Here is a 26058-nt window from a genome sequence, read left to right as displayed (position 1 = left end):
CCTCTAGTATTCATGTGTTCTTTCACTGTGCACACTGTTCATTATAATGCATGTTTACAGGGTGGTTCAATGAGTTTTGCTTTATACAGACTTCTGTAGCATGTATTGTATAAAGATTACAGGACTTAAGTCACAGCAGTAAGAGAAGAATTCACAAAGTACTAATGTGATCAGCATTCATGGGTTTGAGTAGCAACTAATACAAATATTTGGCAACATAGCATAGCATTTTTGAGGTAGACTTGAATAACTTACAAAAATAACTTTGGTGATTGAAGGAAACAGTTTTGCAGCTGTGTTCACCCAGAAATACACCAACGAGGCAAACAATAAAATGAGCTTATTTATACAGTAATAATACAGAAAGGGACAAAAAAATGAAAGAACTGAAAGTACAAAACAAACAAGGGTAAATCAGTAAACCTACTCCCCCTCTTGTCCTACCTGTAAAGGGTTTCAGCCCCATCCCCATCTCCTCCCCTGGCTATGGCTTGCCTTCTTCCCACTCTGACGCATGCCCCTCCGTGAAACTCTGCACTCAGATAACCTGTGCCAGTTGGTGGATTTAAACCGCTTCCAGCAAAGACAGGGAGTAGCCTTCCGGGATCGTGGATGTGCTTCAAGCCAATTTAACATCTGTGTAGTTTGTTTGGTCTTTCCGAGTGTTTTTTTTTTTTTCTGCGTTTTTCAAGTAGAACTATCATTTTGTTTGCATGCTGCTTGAAGCCAGGTAATGTGCTGCTCATTTGCAGCGTATGACAACAGTGTAGAGTCTAAACATTGCGATTAAATGTTATTAGGGAGCATTATTGGTTGTACTTCTTATTTGTTTTTACAATTATATATTCTGGTTAGCATTTTGGTTTTGACCTCTAATGACACAGAACCACACTTATTTATTAACCACGCACAAAGCACATTCTAAAAGACTGAACAGCTTGTTCTACCCTTACCAGTAATAATAGTATGGGCCTACTTTTTCTCAAGGAAGACTAGGCTAGAACTCCTTCTACTTCTCTTCCTTCATCCCGAACTAAGCTCCCAGGGCAGCTTTCCAGGTCTATGCATCTCTTCTGAGACCCAGTGACCTGTAGCTGCAGGAAAGTGTTTACATCTGCGCAGTTTTGTTTCTGGCCTTGCTCTTGTTTCAGTCAGATGGCCAAGCATCCCTGTCTATTGTTGTGTCACTTTCCCTCCTAGATCCCTGAAGGTGTTTTGACTGCTTCTACCACAGGCCGTCTTTCTCCCAAACTTGTACTACTACTGCTGCTAAAGCCCTTCCAGGGCACATTTGACATGCTGCCTACAATAAGTATGATAATTATACCGTTGTAAATCAGCTTTTGACAGATACATTTTATGTAACATTAAATTTATTTTTGGAGGCTTCAGCTAATGATTTGTTAAATTTTATTTTATCAAAACGTATTTTGTAACAGTAAAGTATGAAGTGAGACAACATAGTCAGGAACAGTCATAAATTATGAAATTATGAAAAATGTTCATGTCTCTCGATTTCAATAAAAATTGCTTAATTATGCCCAAATGTGCCCCATTCCAAGCAGATGTACAATAGTTGATTGATGCAGCTGTCTGGCCTAACATAAAGGCATACCTTCCTACACCCTTCAGAGGCACTTTATCCTGGTCCACAGTTAACACACATCTTTATGGAAGTTTCTGTGCTAATCTTGAGGCAGATTTTTTTACCCTTGTTACTTTTTTCCTTGTAAATTCTTCCTTTAGAAAATAATTTACTAAATTTAAATTAAATTTGCTCAAATTGATTTAACCATTGCTGTTTACATGAACAATTATTCTGTAATACATATAAAACCACAGGGATTGTCTTGAATTGAATTTAAAAGATGACATTCCATTATTTCTCTTGCATAAATTATATGACCATACTTAACCTAACAAAATTAAGGACAACAAACAACTAGTAAGACTGCAGACTTTCACCATATACTCTATAGAGTATGTTATATACTGTGATCATAACCCAACAATTACTCTGTTGTAATAGGGTTTAAATACTTATTGGAGTTATTGGTGTTGATTGCACACTTTGTACAAAAGTTATATGGGAATGTCCCTTCTCCTTTCTTTTTAAGAAATGTTGTTTTGAACAAAGTACAAAAGTACTGAGTTACAATGTAGATTCACATTTTAAATATTACCAAGCTCAAAGCTTCTTCCTGCTATCATTTTTGTTTTTTGGAATTATTTACAGGCATATACCTAACAAAACCTAATATTTTTAAACATGCTTAATCCATTTCACACACTCACATCCACTCAATGTGAAATTGCCAATCAGTCTATTGTAACAGGCACCATTTTGGGGATGTGGGAGGAAAACTGGAGGGCATGGAGGAAAACCTACACAAACATGAAGGACAGCATGCAAACTGCACATGGCCAGTAACTGAATGAAAGTTGCAAACAAAAGATGCTGTATCCCACTTCTGCACCATTTCAAAATCAACCAAATATTCTGAAATGGATTTTATATTATATTGATTAGCTGGTATTTTATGCTTGGGTACTTTGGGATTGCTATAGAAATACAAAAGCAAACATTTAACATATTTTGGAATAAGTGAATAATCTGAAGTTTATTTTTAATATTAATATTTTATCTGAGGTACCTTGCAGCTGTAGAATGGAGCACGGTTGTCAAGTGCATAAAAAGGAACTGTTTCTCAGTAATACATGAAAGCAGCAACTGTATCAGACAAACATTAATCAGCTTTCAAATTTTGCTTATATTCAGTGAAGATATGAGTTTTTAAGCAAAAAAAAAATCCATCAATGTGAACATATTCTAAAATAGGCGAACTGCTAGGAATGATATTTTTGTAAGGGCTATTTTCATTATTTATTTTCTTTTTTATTATTATTACAACTGAATGGTTTACATTTATTGTCATAAGTCTAACTATTTGGTGCAAATAGGTTGTGAAAATACTTATAGCCAAATAGTTGCCTGTTAGTAAATATTTATACATTTGTGTTTTTTTAATGCTCTGTATTTTTACATAATATATATTCTATTAACTTTAACAGAATGATAAACAAAGCTATAATTTACCCTGAACACAAAAGCCCATGACATTTTTAAAGTGCAACTATGTCCTCATAATGTTTTCGACATTGTTCATTGGTCACTGCTAATTAGTAAAACATCACTCCCATTTTCCTGTTCAAATATTTAAGGAGTTTCTAGAGCAGAAAACTATAATAATTCTTTGAGGTATGCTTATCATCAGAGTAATTTCTCAAAGCACGCTTACATAAAACTAATTATGTGGCAAAGTTAACTGCTCTACCTATATGGATATTTTTAATATCAAACTATGAAATGAAAACTTGTCATGTATCTTGTGATCATCTCAATAGCTATGTGCATAAATTACTGAAAACTGCAAAAACTAAAAATGAAAAAATTTAAATGAACCTGCAATTACCCTTATTTAAATGAATGTAGTTTAAAAGAACCATTCATTGATTTTAAGCCTGACAAAAGGCAGAAATGTTTGCTCATAGCTCAGAATTCACAGGTGTTGAGCAGCTATTAAGGGAAAATCTTTCCTGCACTGTAATGGTCTGTGGGGCCTGTGGATGTTCAAATTCCCACCCAGTATCATTTATTTGTCAAAATATCCAGGGGAACCCTATCCTTGAAAATGACTGGCAATGAAATGTGCCTTGTGGCAACAAAATTGCTGAAAGGGACAAATCAGTTGCTGTGAGACAATGCTTCAGTAGGTGAATCCCTTTTACATGGTATATAGTTCCTTATTAAACAATACAAATCTACATGTTTTTATGATTCAACAAAATCACAAAAGTTTTAAAGTTTCTTGGTTTTTCTACAGCATTCTTCCAATTTGATCAAAATGTTTTTGGTTTGATGACATTCTAATGTTTACTTACTACTTCTGGAATGGCACAAAAATCTTTTCATAATATGCCCAAAGGTTTACATTGATCATTGTAATTAAATCAGCCTTACAAATGGTTTGTGGCAATTAGAATAATCTAAATAAATCTGTTAAAGTTGGAGAATACTAATTTTCTTATTATTCATTCTTATGTTTACCACCATCCAGATGCAAAATGTAATGTATGACCTGATCACAGAACTTAATGACCGCAGTGAGGATCTAGAGAAGCAGATCGTAAGCTTGGAGAGTAAGCTGGAGCAGTTGACATCAAGCTTCAATTCCCTGCCAGGGTTGATAGCAGAGACCCTGAGACTTCAGCATGCACAGTTGCTACTGGTGATCGCAGAAAACCGAGCTGGAACAGGTACAGGGACAGGAGGAACAATCACAGGAACTCCAGGGAGGTTCCATTGTCCACTCTCTTCTGCATCGCCACTCCTCTCTGACAGTCCTTTAGAAATCAGCTCAGCTTCATTTCCTACTCCATACACAAGTTCCAGCAGCTGTTAAATATCTGGGCTGCCAGCTAATCTTCCCTGAAAATTAACTGATGCTTTATTCAGCTACTAATACAGTTACAAAAACAGGGAACATATGCTTCTTATTTTAATTGTTTCCTGCAACAAAGGAAAAGGGCAAAACAAATGAAAATGTATCACTAAAGCATAGTCTCCTCTTCTCAATAATTAGGAAAGGTAGAAGTACAAGGCAGGAGTCCATTGTATGGGCCTGTCTGGAAAAGTACACTGAAAGATCTTTGATGTCACATTGTTGTTGGCTATATAGGTTACCTCTTGCAAGGCAAATAAAATGGCTATTACATGACATTAGTGAGAGTAGGAGAGCCTTGTAAAATAAGACAAAAACCAAAACAAAATCTCCATCTGCACAACAGTGAATGACACAGACAGCCTTTTCTTCAGCCAGTAACACTGTGGAGATCTGCCACGGAAAAAATATCAACTTGAAGAGTGATCTCAGATGGAACATGAGATGTGTGATCAGCAACATCGCAAAGGAAGTATGGGCAAAACTGGTACAAGAAGACTATCGTATGAATGTACAATGCATGCTGAGCAGAAGCAGCAGGTAAACCAAGCAAAATTCAACACTTTTTCCTTGCAAATCATTGATTTTGGGTGTTTCTTGCCAAGGTAAGCTAACCTGAGAGCATAGCTGCTCATGGTTCTGAAGTGTATGTACAAAAAAGAAAGCACAGAAAAAGAATGCTCCTCTGAAATGGAGCACGCTTTTAACACCTGAGGTATTTCTGTTGTTTTTTTGGTTTTTTTTTTGGCTATTTATTTATTTTATTTTTTGTTAAAATTGCTCAGGTTTCAGATGAATTTGATGGTTGTTTTTATTGGAACCAAAATAAAATTCTAGCAGCATGAGGCACACGTTATGGTTCATTTATTCTTCAGTACTAGGACTCTTCCCAATCCCATCAATCCCAAGATGGGTTTGCTTTTGAAAACACCTATTATATAATGGAAACTCTGCTGCCTAGACATAAATACAGAAAGAAAAGCAAAATGAATATGAATATCTTTATGGACATATACTGTAACATGCTGAATGTCACATCCTTAGTCCCTCTCAGCTATCAATTTGATGTCTCAGTTCATGAGACATTTTGAATTCAGAATTGCTTACATTGAGATGAATGTCACTACCTAGAATCTAAAAACATTTTTCAAAGAAGACAAATAGATCAGACTATTTAAATATGTCAAACTGCTTCATCATTGTAAAGATATTTATAATCTTAGGTATTGCCAAAAAGATCAGCTTTTTGGTCTTTGGCAAAAAGATATAGGTTAGGGTCCAAAACCCATCCAAAACCCAAAAGGTCTTCCTTTTTAAAACAAAATAACGGGTGGGATTACTTCCAATACACAGCAGCTTTTCTACAACATTCCAGAACAATGCAGTATGTTATTTCTTCTGTGAGTACACAGACCTATTCTGTGTTTGGCTAGATTGTTGTAGTTTCTTTTTAAAATGACATCAACTGGAACGACTTCCTCTTCTCTGTAAGATGCTAAGATTGATTCCTTGATATTCTCAAATAGCCAAAGTAAACTGCACTAAAAGCATAATCTTTGAATACTTGGAGCCTTCATTGCAAAGCACAATCAAGGCGCCAGCAAAGCTGATGCTGGGTAAAATAAATGATTCTTTCAAGAAACTAGAAGCAGGTATTTCATAGTGTTGTGTAAAAGCCGACAGTAGCAAAAATGCACAGTTTTTAGACACAGCTAGGCACATACTTTTCATAGGTATACATTTGATAGATTGTTCTGTTGGGCATCGTGCTAACATAGTTAATTAGAACTGCTGCCTTATGGGTCTAGAGGCATGAGTTGTGGTCTTTGTGGAGTTTGCATCTTCTCTTGCACAGATTTTCTCTGGATGCCCTGGTTTCCTGACACATCCTAAAGACAAGTTAATTGGAGGTCGTAAATTTGCCTGTTATGAGTGAATGTAGTGGTGTACTTAATGTTTTTATCCTGGGATGATCTTGTGTCTCATTTAACATTTGTACTGTCTTGACCCTGTAATTGAGTAAGCAGGATAAGAAGAGGAATGACAGCATATTTTTTCTGTTCGTGGGTTTTTGTTTTTAGCAGATATTAATGCATTTGGCTCTCTAAAGCCAGAGAAGCTTGTTTAATTAAATTAAAGTGTTTTTTGACATTCACTGTTATAGTGCCAATGGATTAATCATATTTTTGTAATTTATACCATTTATTTTATTGCTTTGTATCAGCTTTAGCCTACCTTCTCTAAATTGTTGAGAGAATATGGTGCTTATCAAGGCTTTCCAAAACTTTAAGACTGACTTATGAATATGGCCTCCCCAGGATAGAGACTTGCTTTGCCCCATATGCCAAGTACCTCACAGCTAAGCATGCTTTGGCTCTTTTCTATGATGCTTTTAGCTGTTTATTTTTTAAGCTGTCTATTCAAGTAGTCTTTCTGAAAGAAAGAAAGAATGAGGGCAGCTGACCCAAATGTTGTTAAAAATACTGTAACAAAGGTGCTATATGGGCGCCCGACCCAACACATACTGACACCGGAGGCACGTATAAAAGCAAACTAACTTTTATTTTCTTCACCTGTGGGCCACGTCTTCCCGTGCCCCACAGGCACAACACAGTCCCAAAACACACAAGTGAACACAAAAGCACAAACACTCTTCCTTTCCTCCACTCCTCACGGCAGTTTTGTCTTCCTCCTCCCGACTCTGGCTCCCAGAGTGGTGGCTGCTGGCCCCTTTTATAGTTCACCCGGAAGTGCTCCAGGTGCTTGATTGCCGGGTTCTGGCTGCACTTCCAGATGTGGTGAAAACACTGCCCATAAGGGCTCAGGAGTCCCAGCCATAGCACCCCCTGGCAGTGCCTGTGGGACCCAAAAGGGCTGCACCAAACTCCAATTCCCATGGAGCTCTGTGGGAGACCGAGGCACCACTCCAACCCAGGGGGGGTTGTCATCTAGCATCCAGGAGGATATTGAATAGTCCATGGCTGCTCCCCTTGAACATATACTGAAGGGGCATCGGTCCCGGCCATCCGCCACAATACTTAGTCATTGTCACACAAGCCAGTGTGAACATACGTTCACATGCTTGGGAAGGGAATAAAGAAGATGTACTTTAAACAGGAAGAATATCTGGGGAAACAATTGGGTTTCTGCCTACCACTGGGATGACTAATTGACAAAGGAGATTATTTGAGCTGTGAAGGGATTATGTTCTTGGTCATTTGATTACCATGGTTGTTATCAGGAGGACTTTTGTAGGTGAGCCAATGGATAAAATTAAGGCTTGTAGAATGCGACTTTACATCTTCCCTAAGTAGCATCCTCTCACCAGACAGTCTATGATTGCATTCACCACAATATGAATGTAGTATATAAACATATACACTTATGAATACTTGTGTGTGTGTGTGTAAGTATGTACTGTATGTATATATACACAAACACACCCACACACACATATACAATATATTCTTTAATAGTATAACTCTGTTTCAGCGGATTTGGGTTCTACCAGGATCTACCAATTCATCTGACAAGAACATAAAACGAGAGCAACAATAAAATGGAGCATTTAAGATACAGCATTCACCACAATACATAAATTATTTCAGTATTATGGGTAGCCTCTTTAAATGATTCATGCTCTGCTCTTATATATTTCTTATAAATCAGCACTTTGATATACCTAATTTAATATATTCTTCATTACTGCCTACATTACTCGGGCCTTTCAGTTTCAGGCTTTCCTGTCTTTTTTACTGCTTTCTGGCAGCTTTTGGTGTGAAAATTTGAACAAGGTGCATTGCTATTCTTAAAGTCTGATGTTTATCACTTTATAAGGATTAATTATATAAAAAGTTATGTATGTTTTCTTTGGTTCTTCATTATCCATATTTGTGCATTGCTTCTTTGCTGTATTAATGAAGGACAGGACAGTCTCCATAGCTGCTTTTCTGGTTTGTTTTCCAAGCTAGTGGCCTAGTTTGGACAGATACTGTATTTTTAGGGTGCTTAGAAACAAGCCGGATTATGCCTTCAAAATTACAAATATGAGGCAAAAACATTTACTAGAATATGATACTGACATTTGAGCATCTGCAGATACCTTTTTAGAACCAAAAATTTGAAAGAATATTCTTTAAAAATGAAACTACAACAATGTAACTGACTGCCTGTGGATGTAGCAGTGATTAGTATGTTTTTGTTTGTTAGGGTTATACTCAGTGTCACTTTAGGGGCTCTATTTTTGAAAACCCATTTTCCCCCTGTGCTTTATGAAAATAAGCATTGTCTGGCCCCCGTGAAAAAAAGCCATTTATTCTTGGTCTGAGCACTTTGTGGCAGGAGTGCTGTGCTCCAAAGCCTGAACATTTTCATAACAAAACAATGCAAGAAACATTACTACTGCATTGAGAATACAACCCTGCTTCTGCTCTCCTTACTTATAAAATGACTACAATGTGCACATGCCTTGTTTTATTTTATTATTTGTTTTGGATTTTCCTTGTTTTCCTAAGGTAAAATATATATATATATATATATATATATATATATATATATATATATATATATATATATCAATACATTATATCTATATCTATATAATTTACAACTAGACAGATTACTTCAGTTTACGGTAGGTACAGTAGATGTTTTATCATGTGACCACTGAAACAGAGCTATAAGTTTAGAACATAGTCATCCAATGTATTTTACATAAGCTCTGACCCAAGATTATCTGTTATTTATAAGATGTATTAGTTTTTGTAATGGAGATCAAAGATGTTTAGTTTAGGAAAACTGTAATTATCTCAAAACATGGTTTTCACTGTTTGCCAGTGGTCAACTGACATGACATCTGCATGGAGTGGAATATCTTTCTTGGAAATGTGTGTGTGTTTGTGTGTGTGCATGTGCACAGGAGTTTTTATCTGTATGTGTTATGTATATATACACAATTCCTACACAAAGACCTGTATATCTGTATATACACACATATACACATAAAATCAGTGGCAATTTTTGAAGGTGGCAAGCAAGATTTTAAGTGAAAAATAAAAAAAAAATGATGTTTGTGAATTTGTTTTGTTAAATAATATGCTTAATTATTAGTGTTCATCTCCAGGATACTAAGGAATTGTTGCAATTAGTGGTCTTTTGAAATTTCTTAATGCTAACCCTTCATCTACCTTGCTGATAACTGATAACAGGGTCAATACTCTCTGTTTCTTTGTTCTTTCCCAAGTTTACCCAATGTGTTAATCAAGCGGGTTTTCCCTCTCATAGCTTCAAACACAATGATATTCGTACATTACAGCAGTGGAAAGTGGGCCCTTTTGGAGTTTTGACTGGAATGATATGTGTACATTAGATCAGATAGTGGGTATCCCTCTAAGGTCAGACCGGGAAGTGCTGGTACGCATCCATTTACTACTGATATACACCAAAAATGGAAAATTATCGGCCCACTTCAAGAACCACTGATAAGTATTTAATATTGCCACTTTACTGAACTTGGAAAGTGACATCATATAACACAAACCAAAAGGTAAGTGACAAACACGATGAATAGGCACTGTTATCTCACAGCTCCAGGAGACAGGCTTTTTTCAGACTGGTCACTGTCAGAGAGGAATGTAAATGTTCTCCCTAGGGTACTAATGTCTTCCTCCCACATTCATACTCATGCAAGTTCAATTAATTGGTAACAGTTAATTGTCCCAGAATGAGTTAGGTTGAGCATGTGACTGACCTCGCACCCTTCATTTTTGGGTCATCGTAAATTATCCTTTGGGGCTGCAATTCCCTTAGGAAAATAATTTGCTTACCTAACTTCTGAATATTGCCACTGATAAATAAGTGAAACTAACGTGTGTATCCATATGTATATATACATATATATATATATATATATATATGTGTGTATTTATACACACACACACTGGTATATAATATATATATATATATATATATGTGTATACGTTTACACACAAACACACACACAAGCAAACACACACTCTGGTATGATATCCAAGTATGAAATTTTGTAGCTACATAATTGACGGCTTATAAGTGTAGCTTTAAGTTTTCCTATGTCTGTTTCTGGACAGCTGTGTCCTCCAGAAAGCACATATAAACTATAGCCTAACCTTCAGCTAAAGCAATGATTTCACAATTTGCATTTGTGTTCATTTAGTGTGAGCCTTCAAGCATTTTTTCACTAAATTATACATTTCAATTAACTGTCTGCGATGTTAACTTTGTGTTTGATTAGATTCATATTGATTACGACCTGTTCCTTTCCTGGTTTCAATTTTACATTCTCTGGATTTAAGTTTACATTCTTCTTGATGAAACATCTTTACGACAGTCAAGCAAAGATGATACTGGATATGGGAAGAGTGCAACAGGAGTAGAATTTTGAAAAACAATCTGCTGTATATAGATATGTGGAGCTGTAGGACTATTGTGAAGTCTTATAGTTTCATGCATCATCAGGTATAAAGGTGCCATTACAGATTTGAACAGTGACTTACCTCTTTGCATTCCTTTTCCATATGGAAAGATCACATACTACAAGAAAAAAACATTTAGTTGATTGTTTAAAAAAAAGTCTCCAATAACTAAATTAATGCAAAGTTAATTAATGTTGCTCTTTCTTTTAAATGTAGTCCAATTATATTCAAAGATGTTCTTGTAATCTACTGGCTTGTATTCTTGTTTTTACAACAAGATTATTGCAGCTTGCTTTTAATAAAAATAAAAAACAAGCATCAAGATCACTATTTCAGAACAATATAATTGATTTTCCTTGAAAAATAATGGGCGACCTCCAAGAGATAACAAAAAGTAAAATGTAACAAAGTATGCAGTTGCACCATTATTTAATGTAGAACTATCAGTAGCATAACTAACCCTAAGAACACATAACAGAAATAAAAGAAACAGAGTTATGGCCACTCATAGACAAGGGCTGGAGAGGAGTTCTTGTGGCCAGAATACGATGTCCATTAACTATTGATTAATATGAAAGCATGGGTACTTACACAGTAAACTTGTGTTGTACTCGGCTGAAACACTATTTCCAGATCAAAAACCTTAATAAATAAATAAAAAAAAAAAAGTAATCAGTAATGTGTTCAATAAATCTGAACAATTAATGTAATACATCTGTACTAACAACAAAGGAATATATTGATAGAATTGAATCCTACACCACTAATATTTTGAGCAGAAAGCTATCATTAGACAACACACATCACAACACAGAAAGGAAAGTAGCATTGTGACTGGAGAATATGTCTTTAACATTAGCTCAGATAACTGCTGGGAGACCCTTGACTACGCAAGTAAGGGATTCGGTTTTTCAGGGGGCAATCCAAATCTTAAGGGTGAGGCTTCATTATCTGCCATTATCTGAAAATGATATCATAAATCGTGCTGTAATTTTCCAGGACTGCTGTTGCTGATGGGGGTGACAACGACAAACCAGAAACAGACATCATTTTAGAAATGGCTTCACCCTGTTCATGCAAAAGTGCCTTGGACTTCAAACTGATGGAGTCAGTGTAATAAAATCAAATCTATTGAAAGGCTTCTACTTGTAATAGAACTATAGATAATGAGTTTGTTTTATTTTTGTTGTTTATTTCTGTTACAATTTACTCAAAGAGTAATTAACTGCCATTAAAAATAAATTTGTATTCTAATCCTATTTGCGTTTGTGTCTGTTCTTCAAGCACTTTTCCAATCTTGTTTTAGTTCATTCTGACTGCTGAGACTATCAAACTTTACTGTATTTTCATTGTATAATCTGACCTCTGGTTTATTGCCTTTTATTTCAAGACAAATCATCTTTAACTGAAACTAGAATTTACTCATCTCCCAGTCACTGTTGGCCTGACATTTCTATCTAGGGAGTTGTTTAACAGTTTGAAGAACAATGAACATCTTCCAACGAGCTTCAAGCTCTTAGTAAACTGACTACAGCTTTGATAATATGTAATGCTTTTCATAATTCTTATTGACTCAAATTACTGACAGCAATAAATTATATACAGTATATATATACCTTGAAACAACAAACAGTTAAAATGCAATCACAAATTACACAAAACGATACTGTATGTAATAAAGTTGTACCTGGATGTAGTGGTGTTATGTGCATGAAAACAAACATGGAGGTAAGCATGGCCAGGTAAGTACATGATTAGAATACTGTGAATTCAAAAGTACAAAAGGGAAGGTTCAAATCTTAATGACCACATGGTGCTTTTTCTGCCAATACCACTCATTAAGAGTGCCTTGATACAAAATAGGTTACAAGGACTGGTAACTTTCCAATTTTGATAGTGGTTGAATTGTGAATATATTATATTACAATTTGACAACAAGGATGAAACAGTGCTGAGTACCAATTTTTACTTCCATTCGACTCTTTCTCACTCCCTCTCAGTCCTTTTCATCACATCTTTTGACTTGTAGTCTCTCTCCTGTCAAAATGGTCTTCATCTCTGTTCAAAAATCTCCTTTATATTCATTGTGATGTCCACCTGGAGAGCCAATCCAGGCAAAGGCAACCCATTAATGCTGCATTTACAAGCTATAGGATTTTTTTTCAGAGCTGCTATTTGTGACTCTCACCTTTCCACTACATTGTGTTCATGTGAATTTTTAGCTGGCATTTAAACAGAAATGCATTGTTACTGTTGATCTCCTACTTTGTCTTCACAATTTTTTTCATGAACTTAACAATCAAACTGAACACATTAAGATTATATTGTATCACTGGAAGTACAATGTGCACACATTGGCCAACCTCCTTTTTTTAATTCTATATGATTGAAAGAGGCAAAAGGTCAGATTTTTCCCACAGCCTGGCTAATTCATGCACCTTTGTTTGTTTTTTTTTTTAAATCATCCCACTTAGAAGGGCACTCACATTAAATCTATCCTCATATTTGCTGTATTTCCCATAGCACTTGGGTGCAGACTCGGATGCCTACCTCACTAGTATTGAGAGTTTCTTACACTGTTTTCACAGGTAAGGTGAGCTAAGTGAATAGACAAGAGCCAGGAAAAGGTTTGGGTGCAACCTCCCGTATACTTGAAGCCTGGCTGCAAATTTGAAAATCGATTGCACAATAGTACAGATTTGATTCCAGAACAGAACTGTTTTGGGTGAGGCAAAGATGGCGGTTTTAAAGGAAGGCAGAGGAAGTGACGTCATCATGCTTAGAACCAGAAGTGGCTTTATCGGGGCCAGGGAGAATTTCCCAAAACTGGTCTGCAGTGGAAAGAGAGAAAGGTTTAGCGCATTCTACCACCTCTTGGTCTGGCATAGAATTACCCTCTGTCACACACGTGCGCATGGGAGGCAGCTAAAGGGCTTGAGTGAAGGCAATTATGAGGCATGCCGGGATGTGGCAGAGTGCACTGACTTTTTCTCCCTTTCCTGTAGTCCATTCCTGGGAGATTCCACCTGGCTCTCTTGACATCACTTCCGGGACTGAGCCAATGGAAGTAGACCTTACCAGCTCCAGCCCCTCTGACGTCACGTCCGGGCTCGATCCAATGAATGAAGAACACGTTATGACCTCACTTCCTGTCTTCCCCTTTAAAAGCCTGCCCTTTTCCCTTTTCCCTCAGTCTTGTTCTGGACTCAGTTGGATGCACATTAGTGCTATGTATTTGATAAAAACGACTTTGCAGCCAGGATACCAAATTATACGGGTGGCAGCCCCAAACCTTTATCTGTTTATGTCTCGTTCTTGTGACACCTCATTAGTTAGTACAGAGAAGTGACTTAAATCTGGGACTATGAAACACAAATCCAGCAATGCAGAGTTTGAATATCAAGTGTTTGTGATATGAAACATGTTATAAACTAAATGTGGCAATGGTAATGTGGACTTATTTTAAGAAATATCTATTAGCATATCATATATTGCTGTATCATTGATAAGGTTGTTCTTAGTCTAAACCACTGATATAGGACCTAAACAATATGGAAATGGGGCAAGGGTGGCTCCCCTGGTTTTAACCAACACACAATTTATGCATAGATAATTTGTTATTAAAAAGTTAATTTAAGTATTATACACACATGGAATGCAGAGGTTCACATGTGCATTGACAAAAACATGAAATGCTATAAGAAGTGTCAGAAAACAAATGCAAAAAGTGACAAGGTGGTCTACTAGGAAGCAAAGTGAAAAGCCAGAAAAGCAGGTATGAGAGACGTGAGTTTGAAATTACTGTAAGTAGCAGAATGAGGAAGGGAAATGAAATGGCCTCAGGATCGGTAGCAAAAGAAAGACAGGATGTAGTAGGTGTGAATTGCTTTAAAAAATGCTGAAGGGAACATCGTGATTTATAGTAATGGGATTAAGGACACCTAGAAGAAGAACATGGAGATGCTAGTGAGTGATGAGGACAAATGGGATAATAATGTGCATTGTGAGAAAACAGAAGGACCAAGCTGTAGGTTTTCAAAAGAGGAGGTCACAATAGCATTGTAAAAGATGAAGCTAAGTAAAGCAAAAAGTCTGTCTGGAGTGTTGACAGAAATGATGAAAGCATTATGTTATGATGACATTTCATATTTACTTTTTTTCTACCTGTCCTTTGCAGTTCTTCTCATTTTTCCTCACCCTGTCAGAGTTTTTGACAATTTAATTATAGTAAAAGTTTCCTGTATTGACATTTCTTTGGCATTATTATAAATAACATAAAACTGTTTCATTGCCATATTTGTTTCTTTATGACTGCCACCTTGGTTGATATTTTTTCCTTGCTAGGACTTGGAATTGTATGGCATGTGACTTCATTGGAAAAATGGGATAAAATGTCCCAGCGCACTGATGTCCTGTCTTTATCCAAGATTGTAGCTATCCAAAAACAATTTAGAGCTCTTTGCTGGTTAATGACTTTTATATACGTCCTTTTTCACTTTGAATTTTGGTTCACGTTTAGGGTTTGTTGAAAAATTATTGAATTCTTAATTTTGATTTTAGCTTGCTTAATGATAGAATCTCCTATCTTGATCTTTTTTGCAACTTGCTGCTGTTTCTATTCCTTCCAGCAGCACACAGTGGAAGGTCCTGAAGTTGAATGGTTGACAGACCTGTTCAACACAATTATATATGATTTTAAGATTAGAAGTGTGCTTGCTCATTTTAGTATACAAAGGAAAAAGTGAATTACTTGAGTGTTTGTCAAATTAAGTAAGCAAACCTTTGCAGCAGGGAATGAAGTTGGTTAAGATAAGAAAATGGGGGATCAGAAGAAAGTTAACAAAATGCGGTGTTATCATGCCTGAGAGACATTGTCAGGCAAATGCTGGAAAAGCATCAGGCAAAGGGAAAAAAGCTGCATCATGCATTTGTAGATCTGGGGAACACATTTGACAGGGTGCCACAAAAGGTGGTAAGGCGAGCATTGAGAAAATCAGGTATGAATGACTGTTTAATGTCTGCGGTAATTTCAGTTTATGACGAAGAATGAATGGTGGTCTGGATAGCACAAAAGTTCAAGTTCTGAGGTGAAGGTAGGGCTGAACTAGAGATCCTTTGCAAGTGTACAGCACTTGGTGATAATGATGGAGGCAGTGAACAGAGGAGTATGTGAGTGTGAAGGATTGCCATGAGAGCCTAGCTACAATTATGATCTTTCTTTGAAGGAAAAGGTGCAGTGGAATTTAAAGAACTGGTTTGGAAGCAAATGACCTCAGCATAAATGCAGGAGAGATGAAGGTTATCACTGTAGACCACTACAGAAGGCATGGAAGAGGCGGATGCATGGCCATGGTGGAGTGGTAAAGATGTTGGGAGAAACTCAGTTCAATGCAGGAGGATCACTATAGGAAGTGAGTAAATACAACATGAAGTGGTGTCAAGGGTAGTCTGAAGGTGGCATGCGTAACCTTAGCCTATACAAATTGTGTGACAGTTGCAGAATACCGATGCAGCATGTACAGTATAGATATAGACATCAGCAATAAATTTGTTTCAGAGAAAAAGGAAACGTTTTGTTTCTTTGGTGACATGCTGAGTACACACAGAGGTAGTAATAGTAATATTAGCAGTAGTGCTGTCATATATACAGAGTACAGTGAAATTCCTACTTGCATGTACAGGTACAGTACAAACAGTAATAATGAGGGTGAGAGGTGAATTGATGAAATTCTACAAGACATTCTCACTGCCACTGAAATATAAAGTTTATGGGAGCTATGTAAGGAGTTGTATGCTCTATGGGAGTGAAGCATGGCCGATGAAGGTGAAACATGAAGCAAAGCTGGAAAGAACAGAAATGATCATCATCAGATAGTTGTATGGAGTGAGAATAAGAGGAGCGCTGAGTCAAGAGAAAGACTTGATGTGGAAGTGATAGGTGTTATGCTGAGAAGAAATTGATTATGGTGGTTTTGTTTGTAGAGTGAAAGGGTGAAGGAGGCGAGAGGATAATGCCAAGGAGGAAGGCCAAAGAAGACATGATGAAGTTGTCAGATGATGTAAAAAATGTGTTTCACCACAAAGGATACCTAGAAATGTGGAGAGTATCTGGGGGGTAACAAGCTAACCTATGCAAACACTGAAAATTACTGTTAAACCGGTAGTGATGATGATAGACAATTTAGCCTAGTCAGGGCGGATACACTTATCAAGGTGGCAATATATCATAATACAGGACCTTACTGTGTAAAACCAACAATAACCACCATGGAACACAAGGCATTGTAACACCACAGCATTAAGGTCGTGTCAAGTGAAGGCAATTTTTGAAAATCACATCTGGCTTGAATAGCAGGCTTTTTGTTTTCAGGTTTATAGACTGTACCTGTAACCTGCAGAATGAATATTTTCTGTTTCCTTCCAGGCAACAACAGCAGCCAGCATCTGAATTGATTACTGAGACCCCTGCAGACAATCATTTAGCAGGCAAGACATTTATAAAATACTTACACAATAAATTTATAACATGCCATTCACATTTTAGCAACTGTTCATTCACTAATTTTGAAATGGAAAGAATATGCTTTTAAGGCAGCAGGCGATTAGCAAAAAGAAAAAAAAGGGACAGATTGGTTTATTTTTGTTAGAAAAACTTTTGCTGTCAATAGCAACCTGCTAAAGCCAAAGCCTCTTTGTTCTTACACACCAGTAGCGATTATGAGATTAGATCTGAGAACAGCCATAATATTGCATTTAGCATTTTAATGTTTTTTTAGCTTGCCATCAGAACTTGTCTCTCTTCCAGGCACCTCAAATGACACAGAGATTATACAGAGACAGGAGAATTATACAAAGAGAGAGAATGAGAGTGAAAAAACATGTTCACATGAAAATATAACAATAAAAATAGAATATAACAAACAAGTGGGCAAATAGTAAAATTCAAGTCCACCAAAATAAGCATTATGGTCATAAAAATGAGCACCTTTCACAAATAAAAGGACTCTGCTCCGCTTTTGAAATAAAATGCTATTTCACCAAGGGTTATTTCATTTTTTTTAAAGATACCATTTCACTTTAATACCAAGATTGACGCCTGTTTTAAATTCATTCACTCTGCAAAAGATAAAGAAGATATCACAAATAGCTGACGTGAGATGGCTCAGCATTTCATCTTGCCAATATTTCCCAACTTATTTCTAGGGTAATTACCTCTGGATTACTTCAACATCATCAAGGAAGATGTGATCTGATCCCAGGAAAGAGTTATGACAGTGTCAGCTCATAAATTTAGCAACAGTAGGTCTTAATTATTCAGAAGTCATGAAGGCTCTGGGGGAATCAGCAAAGAATCCAAGAACTGCATGACTAAAAGACACAAGAGTGCTTCGTCATGAACTTGTAGGTAATAGTTCAAGACATGTGGGGACAAAAACATACAAAATTACATTAGGTACTGGATTCGGGCAGATTAAAATATAAAACATAAGAATGGTGGGACAAGAGGATCAGTTACCCACAGTTTGTTAAGCTTGTACCTGTTATTCTGACATGGTCTATTATTCACTGATGGAATGGTTACATTTCTCTAATGCTGAATTTTGAGATTTGCTGCATTGTTAAATCAATTATTGTCAGAGGTACAGATATGGATGAATTCAGTAGCAAGGCAATTACTGTAAGGAGAGGAAAAATGTCACAAGATATTTTTTCCCATAGGCAGAACTAATAACATAACCCATAATTCCAGCATTTGTTTTATTTGTCCTACAATGAATAAAAACTAAGTATCTTTAGTAATATAACCATCAATCAGGGACTGGAAAACCATATGAACACCTAAGAGAATCAAATCCTTGCTCAAACTGAGGTGCCAGTAGTGTGGTTTGAGGACAGTGCCTTCTCCCAGATTTTGACTCCTGAAATTAATTCAACTTCGTTTAGGACTCAGAATCTGTGAAAAAAGTCTGTGCCCTGTATTTGCGCAAAGTGATTGGTTACACATGTTGTTTGTCTTAGAAAAAAATGTTTCTTTTTGAATTTTATCAGTATTTATTCATTTTTTGGCAAACCAAAGCCTCCAAAGAAAGGGCCACAACTGGAAAAGTGTCTCCTGTTGCCAAAAGGATGTCCATCCTTTAAGAAAAACATCAGGATAAAGAGAAAGCAGACTTGAAAAGGAAAGAAAAACAGCTGCTACTTCCACAGCAAATGGAAAAACAAAACAGACTGAAGCCAGACTACCAGACAAAAGAACCAAAAAATTATTTCCCATATACTTGCTCTTGGCCAAGATTCATACTCATCAAAAAAAATGAGCTTGAATCTTCTGTAATTGCTACCACTCTGTTTGCTGGAGAATGCACACAGCACACCCTGTTTTCCTGTTGCCTTTGAACCTGACATATTGTGACAGTATTGTATGCAATATTCCAAAATATCAGGATGAGGCACGATGCTTCAGCAATACAGTATAATTATTTGGGATGAGTTCACCATGGCACCCAGAATGTTACTGGAGGCTCTGGACCAAACTCTTCAAGACCTACATTGCAACAAGGATTTAATAGGAGGAACAGTCTTTGTTCTTGCTGGTGATTTCCAACAAATGTTGACAGTTTTTCCAAGGTCAACACCAGCTGATGAGTTTAATGCATTAGCTGTCCCTAAATACAAAAATGTGCATCCAGTTATGTAGAAATACATTTGCTGGATTATTCTCAAAACAACTTCTAGTTCTAGGTGATGGTAAGGCACTCAAGACTGGAATGATTGAATTTTCAAACAATTTTTGCAAAAATTTAATCTATTCATGAGGTGGAAGAAAAAAAGTGTTCCCCAATATCAAACAGAATTTTTAAAGTCATGCCAGGAAACATGAAAGAGCAATTTTAGCTTAAAAAATTAAAGTGTGGAAAAAATCAATGACCAAATTCAAAACTCAAAATCAGGAGACTACAAAAGCTACAGTTATGGACCAATTAAAGCTGAGTACTAACCAGCAGAGCTGCTGAATTCATTTCAGCCTCCTGGACTTCCAACTCAAAATTTGCAGATTAAGATTGGGGCACCCATCATGGTCCTTCGAAATCTGGATCTATCAACAACGTGCAATGAAACTCAACTGTGCACAAAGAAACTGTTACCAAACATAATTGAAGCAACTTTTCTAACTGGCTGGGCAAGAGGTAAAGATGCCTTCATACCAAAAACTCTACTCATTCCCAAAGAATTGCCTTTTGATTTTAAATAGCTTCTACTTCCTATTCATCTGGCTTATGCAATGTCAATCAACATGGCCCTAGGTCAGTCCATGAAAGTTGATGGAATACATTTGGAGAGTTCATGATATTTACATGGACATGTTTAAGGTTGCATGTTCCATAGTGGGAAATCGAAACCACCTGCTCATTTGTTCACCAGGAGGAAAAGCAGAGAACATTGTCTATCCTATGGCTCTTTCATAAATTTCTGTGAAAAGATAAAGAATATAGTTCAAAAACTTTAGTGATACATGACTCTTTTGTGGAATTCATCTTTTAACTTTGAAATGTGTCAATTTGTCTCTGGAATGGTACACTTTAAGAAACGGCATTTATAGAAGTTAGATATTTTTACCTTAAATATTACTTATCCGGGCAATGCCAGGTGCTGCTGGTAGGGGTTTATAAAACCCAAACTGTCTTTGTAATGCAGGACATTCCAATCTAAAAAATCAATCATAAAATGGCTGACATACTTGTTTAATGCAAGTAAAACTGAACAGTTTCAAAATTGTATTAAGTAATTTGGTACCATGTGGGCATGCAGTCTAAATAAATTTTTAAAGGAACTCTCACCATCTTTATTTCTTAAAAATACACAATATGTGCCCCTTGTGTCACTCACCGCACATCAGTCCTGTGATCTAATTCATCCCAAACCTTTTGGAGCATATCATTGTTGGTTGACACAGCAGCCATCAAGCACTCCTTTATTTCCTTGATCAACAAAATCTGGAAAGAAATTAAGGGTAAGTTGGATAACGTTACAATTTAGTGCATACTACATGTTCATATACTACTTAGATATTGTGTAAGACATTCTTGAAAGTGTTGTTTTTTTTAACCCTCTTGTACCGTATACAGTGCCTTCAGAAAGTATTCAGAATCCTTCACTTTTTCACATTTGGCCATGTTTCAGGCTTATGCTTGCATTGTTTTAATTTATTTTTTTCCTTTATCAAACAACACACAATATCCCCAAATGGCAAAGTGAAAACAGGATTTTTTGGGACTTTTTGCAAATATATGAAAAATAAAAAAACTAAACTATCAATCCTGATACAAGTATTCAGACCCTTTGCTCTGAAACTTGAAATTTGACTCAGGTGCATCCCATTCTATTCATCATTTTTGTGGCGTTTCTACAACTTGTTTGGTGTCCACCTATGATCAGTTCAATTAATTGGACATGACTAGGAAAGACACACAGCTGATTATACAAGGTTCCCCAAAATCTGAGCCATGAAGTCAAAGGAATTGCCTGTAGAGCATGAAAACGATCCCGTCTAGGCACAGAACTAGAGTAGGCAACAACAAAAAATCCGGCAGCATTGAAGGTTCTTAAGAACATAGTGGTCTCCATAATTCTTAAATGCAATAAGTTTGGAAAAACCATGACACTTTCTAGAGCTGGCTTCCAGGATGAACTGAGAGATTGGGGGAAAGGACCTTGCTAAGAGAGGTGACCAAAAAATCGATGGTCACTCTGGCTGAGCTCCAGAGAATCTGTGCAGAAGTTGGAGGTAAACTTTCTTAAGGACAACCACCACTGCTACACTCCATCAATCTGGGCTTTTTGGCAGATTATTCAGAAGACACGTGAAAGCCCACCTGGAATTTACAGAAAGGCACTTAAAGGACTCACAGACTATGAAAAACAGGATTCTCTTGTCAGATTAAACCAACTGTTTGGCCTCAATTCTAAGCGTTATGTCTGGACAAAAATAGGCAGCTCTCACCACTTGCACAATACTATTGCTGTTTTCAATCACTGGGTCTAGTGACTAGGCAGGGTCAAGGGAACACTGAACTGAGCAAATTACAGAGATATCCTTAATGAAAATCTGATCCAGAGCACTCTTTACTTCAGACTGGGAAGTGGGTTCTGTTTCCAATAGGACCATGACCCAAAGCACAAAGCAAAGACACCACAGGAGTGGCTTAGGGTGAACTCTATGACTGTTTTTGAATATCCTAGCCAAATCCAAACTTGAATTCAGTTGAACATCTCCGGAGAGACCTGAAAATTGCTGTCCACTGATGGTCTCCATTCAACCTGACAAAGCCTGAGAAGACCTGCAGAGACAAATGGCAAAAAAAAAAAAATATATATATATATATATATATATATATATATATATATATATATATATATATATATATATATATATAGGATAGACAAATATATATATAATATATATAAAGTTTGTTGTGTTATACCTAAGATGACTCCAGGCTGTAACCACTGCCAAAGTGGCACAACTAAGTATCGAATAAAGGGTTATGTCAGTGTGCTATTTCAGTGTTTTATTTTTAATAAATTTAAAAAAATTAATTTAAATAATTTTAGAAAACAGCTAAAAGTAGGAAACGGCCCCAGACTGGGTGAAAGCCAATTGGAGGATCCACTTTAAAACAACAGCTATTCTTATTGCATATTTCATACTGAAATCTACCTGAAAGTGCTTCACAAATTATAACAAACAAATTACTTTAGAAATATGGGAAAATGTCTGTAACAAAGAGTGCAGTTTGGAAATATATACTATGCTCAAATGGCCAAGGGGAAAAAAGCAAAAACTCACATTCATTCCCACTCTTGCACTTACACTAGAACTAATCAATAATTATCAAAACCTGAAAATATTTAGTGATATGGGTAGAAGACCCATGAAGGCAAACTCCACATGGATAGCAACCAGGTGCAAGGTTCAGACCCAGGATACCACACTGCAGCTGCACTGTGCTACCATTCCTCCTTCACACCAATCCATTATTAAAATGTATGTATGTATTAAAAACACTAACAAAGTATTTGTGACTGAATCCAAAATGGATTATCTCGCATGTCGAATAAAAACATACTGTATTAGAGATTATTAGGTAGTAGCAAGCAATTAAAACAGGATAAAAATGAAGGATTAATTTAAGATGTGCTATGTTTGCAAACATGGTACTTTAAAAGCCAAAATCCATTATAATAATGCCCAGTAGTGTCACAGTGTTTGAAAATACAAGACAATTTATACCAGAGTGAACCCTGCGATTGCTTCCTGTGAAATACTTGCAGTTGAGTTTTGCTCCAAAAATGTCAAAAATTCAAACTGAGAAGGCAACTTATATTGCAACATAGGAAAATGATTTGTTCTGGTTGTGGCAGATAAGAGCTGATTGAATCCACCCTAATAAAATGGTGTCTAGGTGTTTGTCCAGTTGCTGCTTCTCGGTCATTCCAAAAGATGACGCATCACAAACACTAACAGTTTTCACAAATCTCATACCAAACGGCAAACAACAGAGACATATGCATTGCATTGTGCACTGCAAATGTAACACTGAGGTCTACATTGACTACTTAGAATTCAGCCCATCTTGTATGAATAACATAGCTCGGAGAAGGAATAAAATTACAAAGCAATATGTAACAAACATTGAAAAAGCAAATTAAAAGCAGTAACTTTTATTTGATACAGTTTTCTTTCAGTTTTATACAATTCATTTCTGTATTCAAGTATGCAAGTCTTCAATTTAACAAAATCTCAAGAGAGCACATAAGGATGCCTATGTGAAACAAGAGTAGAGAAAGGCACACACCAATATCCTGAACATTTTACACCACTTAATCATTGTAAAGTCCCAACAACATAAAGAACATATGAAATGGGACCCTAAATAATCCTAGTACTATCAGAACTTTATTTCTGTTCTTGTTTTCTTGCCCATTAATATTTTTCAATTGTCAGCAATTGTAATTTTCACTGTTGCCAACAGTTGGTGACCAAATGTTGCATTAAAATATTTACATAGGTTATTTATTTAAATATATATAAAAGTATAAATCAATGCAAGAAATTCTTCTTTGAAATGCACATGGACATGTATTTTTCTATATTGACATGAGGAAAACTTTATGGAGAAATTTTAAAATGACATTGCTGTTTAGGAAACAATTATTTTTTTGTCAATATTATTTTACACTAAATTATATATGGCGAGTATTGATTATCCATCCAGTATTCAACCTGCTATATCCCAATTACAGGGTCACGGGGGTCTGCCGGATCCAATCCTAGCTAACACAGGGAGCAAGGCAGAATACAAACCCTGGGCAGGGTGCCAGCCCACCGCAGGGCACACACAAACACCAAGCACACACTAGGGACAATTTAGAATCGCCACTGCACCTAACCTACAGGTCTTTGGACTGTGGGAGGAAACCGGAGGAAACCCACACAGACACAGGGAGAACATGCAAACTCCACGCAGGGAGAGTACTGATTATGTTTTTTGATAATTCTACTTTAGATATTGGTTTCACCTAACTTCTTTTCTTTGCGGCCAAGTTATTTATGTGCTGTAAATTCAACAGCCATCTGTAGAATGTGTGTGAATCTCAAAACAGTCCAGTGATGGGCTTGCAACCTGTCCTCACACCATGAGTCAGTTCCTGCCATGTGCCTCTTGCTACTGGATTCAGCTCCAGCCACTGCCACATGATCCTATAAGTGCATTAAGGAGGACTGACAGTGCATGTCTAGATGGATGGCTGGGGTAGGTGATTGTTTAGAATTCTAAACTCTAACCAGAGAATACAAGATTAGATCAAATGTATGCATTATTGATATGCCTATTAAAAAAAGAAAGAAAGAAAAGTCCACACAAAGCACATCATCACTTAAGCAGCTCATGTCACTTCTTCAAATGTCATTCAAGAGTCAAAGCAGCAGGAAGTCCTTTATAAAAGTGATTTCAATGTCAAAAGTTGCCAGTCTTCCTGCCCTTGTCAACATTTTCTTCATAGGATTAAGCATTTCCATAATACAAGGGTTTAGTTGACCCATAATCTGAACAATATTTGTAAACTTTTCTGTTTTCTACAAATACCATATGCTTTGCTGAATGGTGTAGACATTTTTTTATTTTGTGACATGAATAACACATACTTGTATTTTAATTTCTCTTCCCTCCAGCTTTTCATTTTTATTGTGTTCCAGATTATACAAGGACTGTGTTTCCCTTATTAAAGCAGACACAACCAGAACATTTTCCATCATGGTCTCTGATTAAATATTCATTGGTGTTTACAAGTCAGTAATAACACACATATTTTAGAATTATCCAGTTTGTAAGTTTACTGTACACCCCTCTGCTGCCTTGATCACCGAGTTCAGTTTATCAAAAACAGGAAAAAAAAACCTACTCAAAGTAGTTAATCATTTTTGATAATTATAAATGTAACACAAGTTTATTAGAAGAAATTTATTTCAATATTTTAGTAGCAATTTATAAACTGCCATGTTATGCCTGAAACAATAAGACCACTGTAAAATTTAATGGTGAGCACAGCCAATCCCAGCAGCGTCATGCCCAAATTGAGAACCAATCCTGCAGGGTTATCAATCCACCAAGGGGGCCCAATTTAGAATTGCCACTTACTTAAACTAAAACAGGATGTGGGAGGAAAACTTGCATGCAGAAAGAACCATTGCAAATTAAAGTACAAACCAAAAAAAATAAAGTTGGGGCCTTAAACAGAAAAAAACCTGTTAACTTCTGAAAATGGTTTTGGCTAAACAAGGCCTGTTTGTATTCAAATTTTTTTTTTTCATTTGGAATGCAGACAATATTACAGACATGTTTGAGAAACCACATCCAGATATTAAGCAGAACTTCCTGATGTAGCAAAGATGACTTTCTGGACAAAGCTGACTAAGTGTCAGGTTCCCCCTTTGGATCGGCAATATTAGGACAAAGCAGACATATGCAAGTTCTCTCTCAGCCCTTCCCTGTGGCTCTCTGTGTCTAGTCTCATACACATCATGTGAATAGTTATATCACTGA

The 26058-nt window shown here is 36.5% G+C and overlaps 1 protein-coding gene and 1 long non-coding RNA gene across 2 annotated transcripts in view; one reads left to right on the top strand and one right to left on the bottom strand.

The window, feature by feature from the left end:
- The window catches only part of LOC120538368 (small conductance calcium-activated potassium channel protein 3-like), a 331728-nt gene extending 324674 nt beyond the window's left edge, over positions 1–7054 (top strand). Inside the window, exon 8 of the mRNA XM_039767850.1 lies at positions 4119–7054. Within this exon, the coding sequence (XP_039623784.1) occupies positions 4119–4463 (345 nt within the window). The 3' untranslated portion in view covers positions 4464–7054. The remainder of the gene's footprint in view (positions 1–4118) is intronic.
- A 10293-nt stretch (positions 7055–17347) lies between these two features.
- On the bottom strand, positions 17348–20946 carry LOC120518932. The gene is made up of 3 exons (XR_005631326.1): positions 20573–20946; positions 19954–20425; positions 17348–18322 (listed from the first exon to the last, which is right to left on the bottom strand). It is a non-coding gene; the product is annotated as an uncharacterized LOC120518932 (long non-coding RNA).
- Between the last annotated feature and the right edge of the window lie 5112 nt (positions 20947–26058).

Source organism: Polypterus senegalus, chromosome 1 (genome assembly GCF_016835505.1).
Source record: "Polypterus senegalus isolate Bchr_013 chromosome 1, ASM1683550v1, whole genome shotgun sequence".
Lineage (NCBI taxonomy): Eukaryota > Metazoa > Chordata > Cladistia > Polypteriformes > Polypteridae > Polypterus > Polypterus senegalus.
The sequence above is the reverse complement of the archived record's forward strand: the minus strand, read 5'-3'. Positions and strand labels throughout refer to the sequence as shown.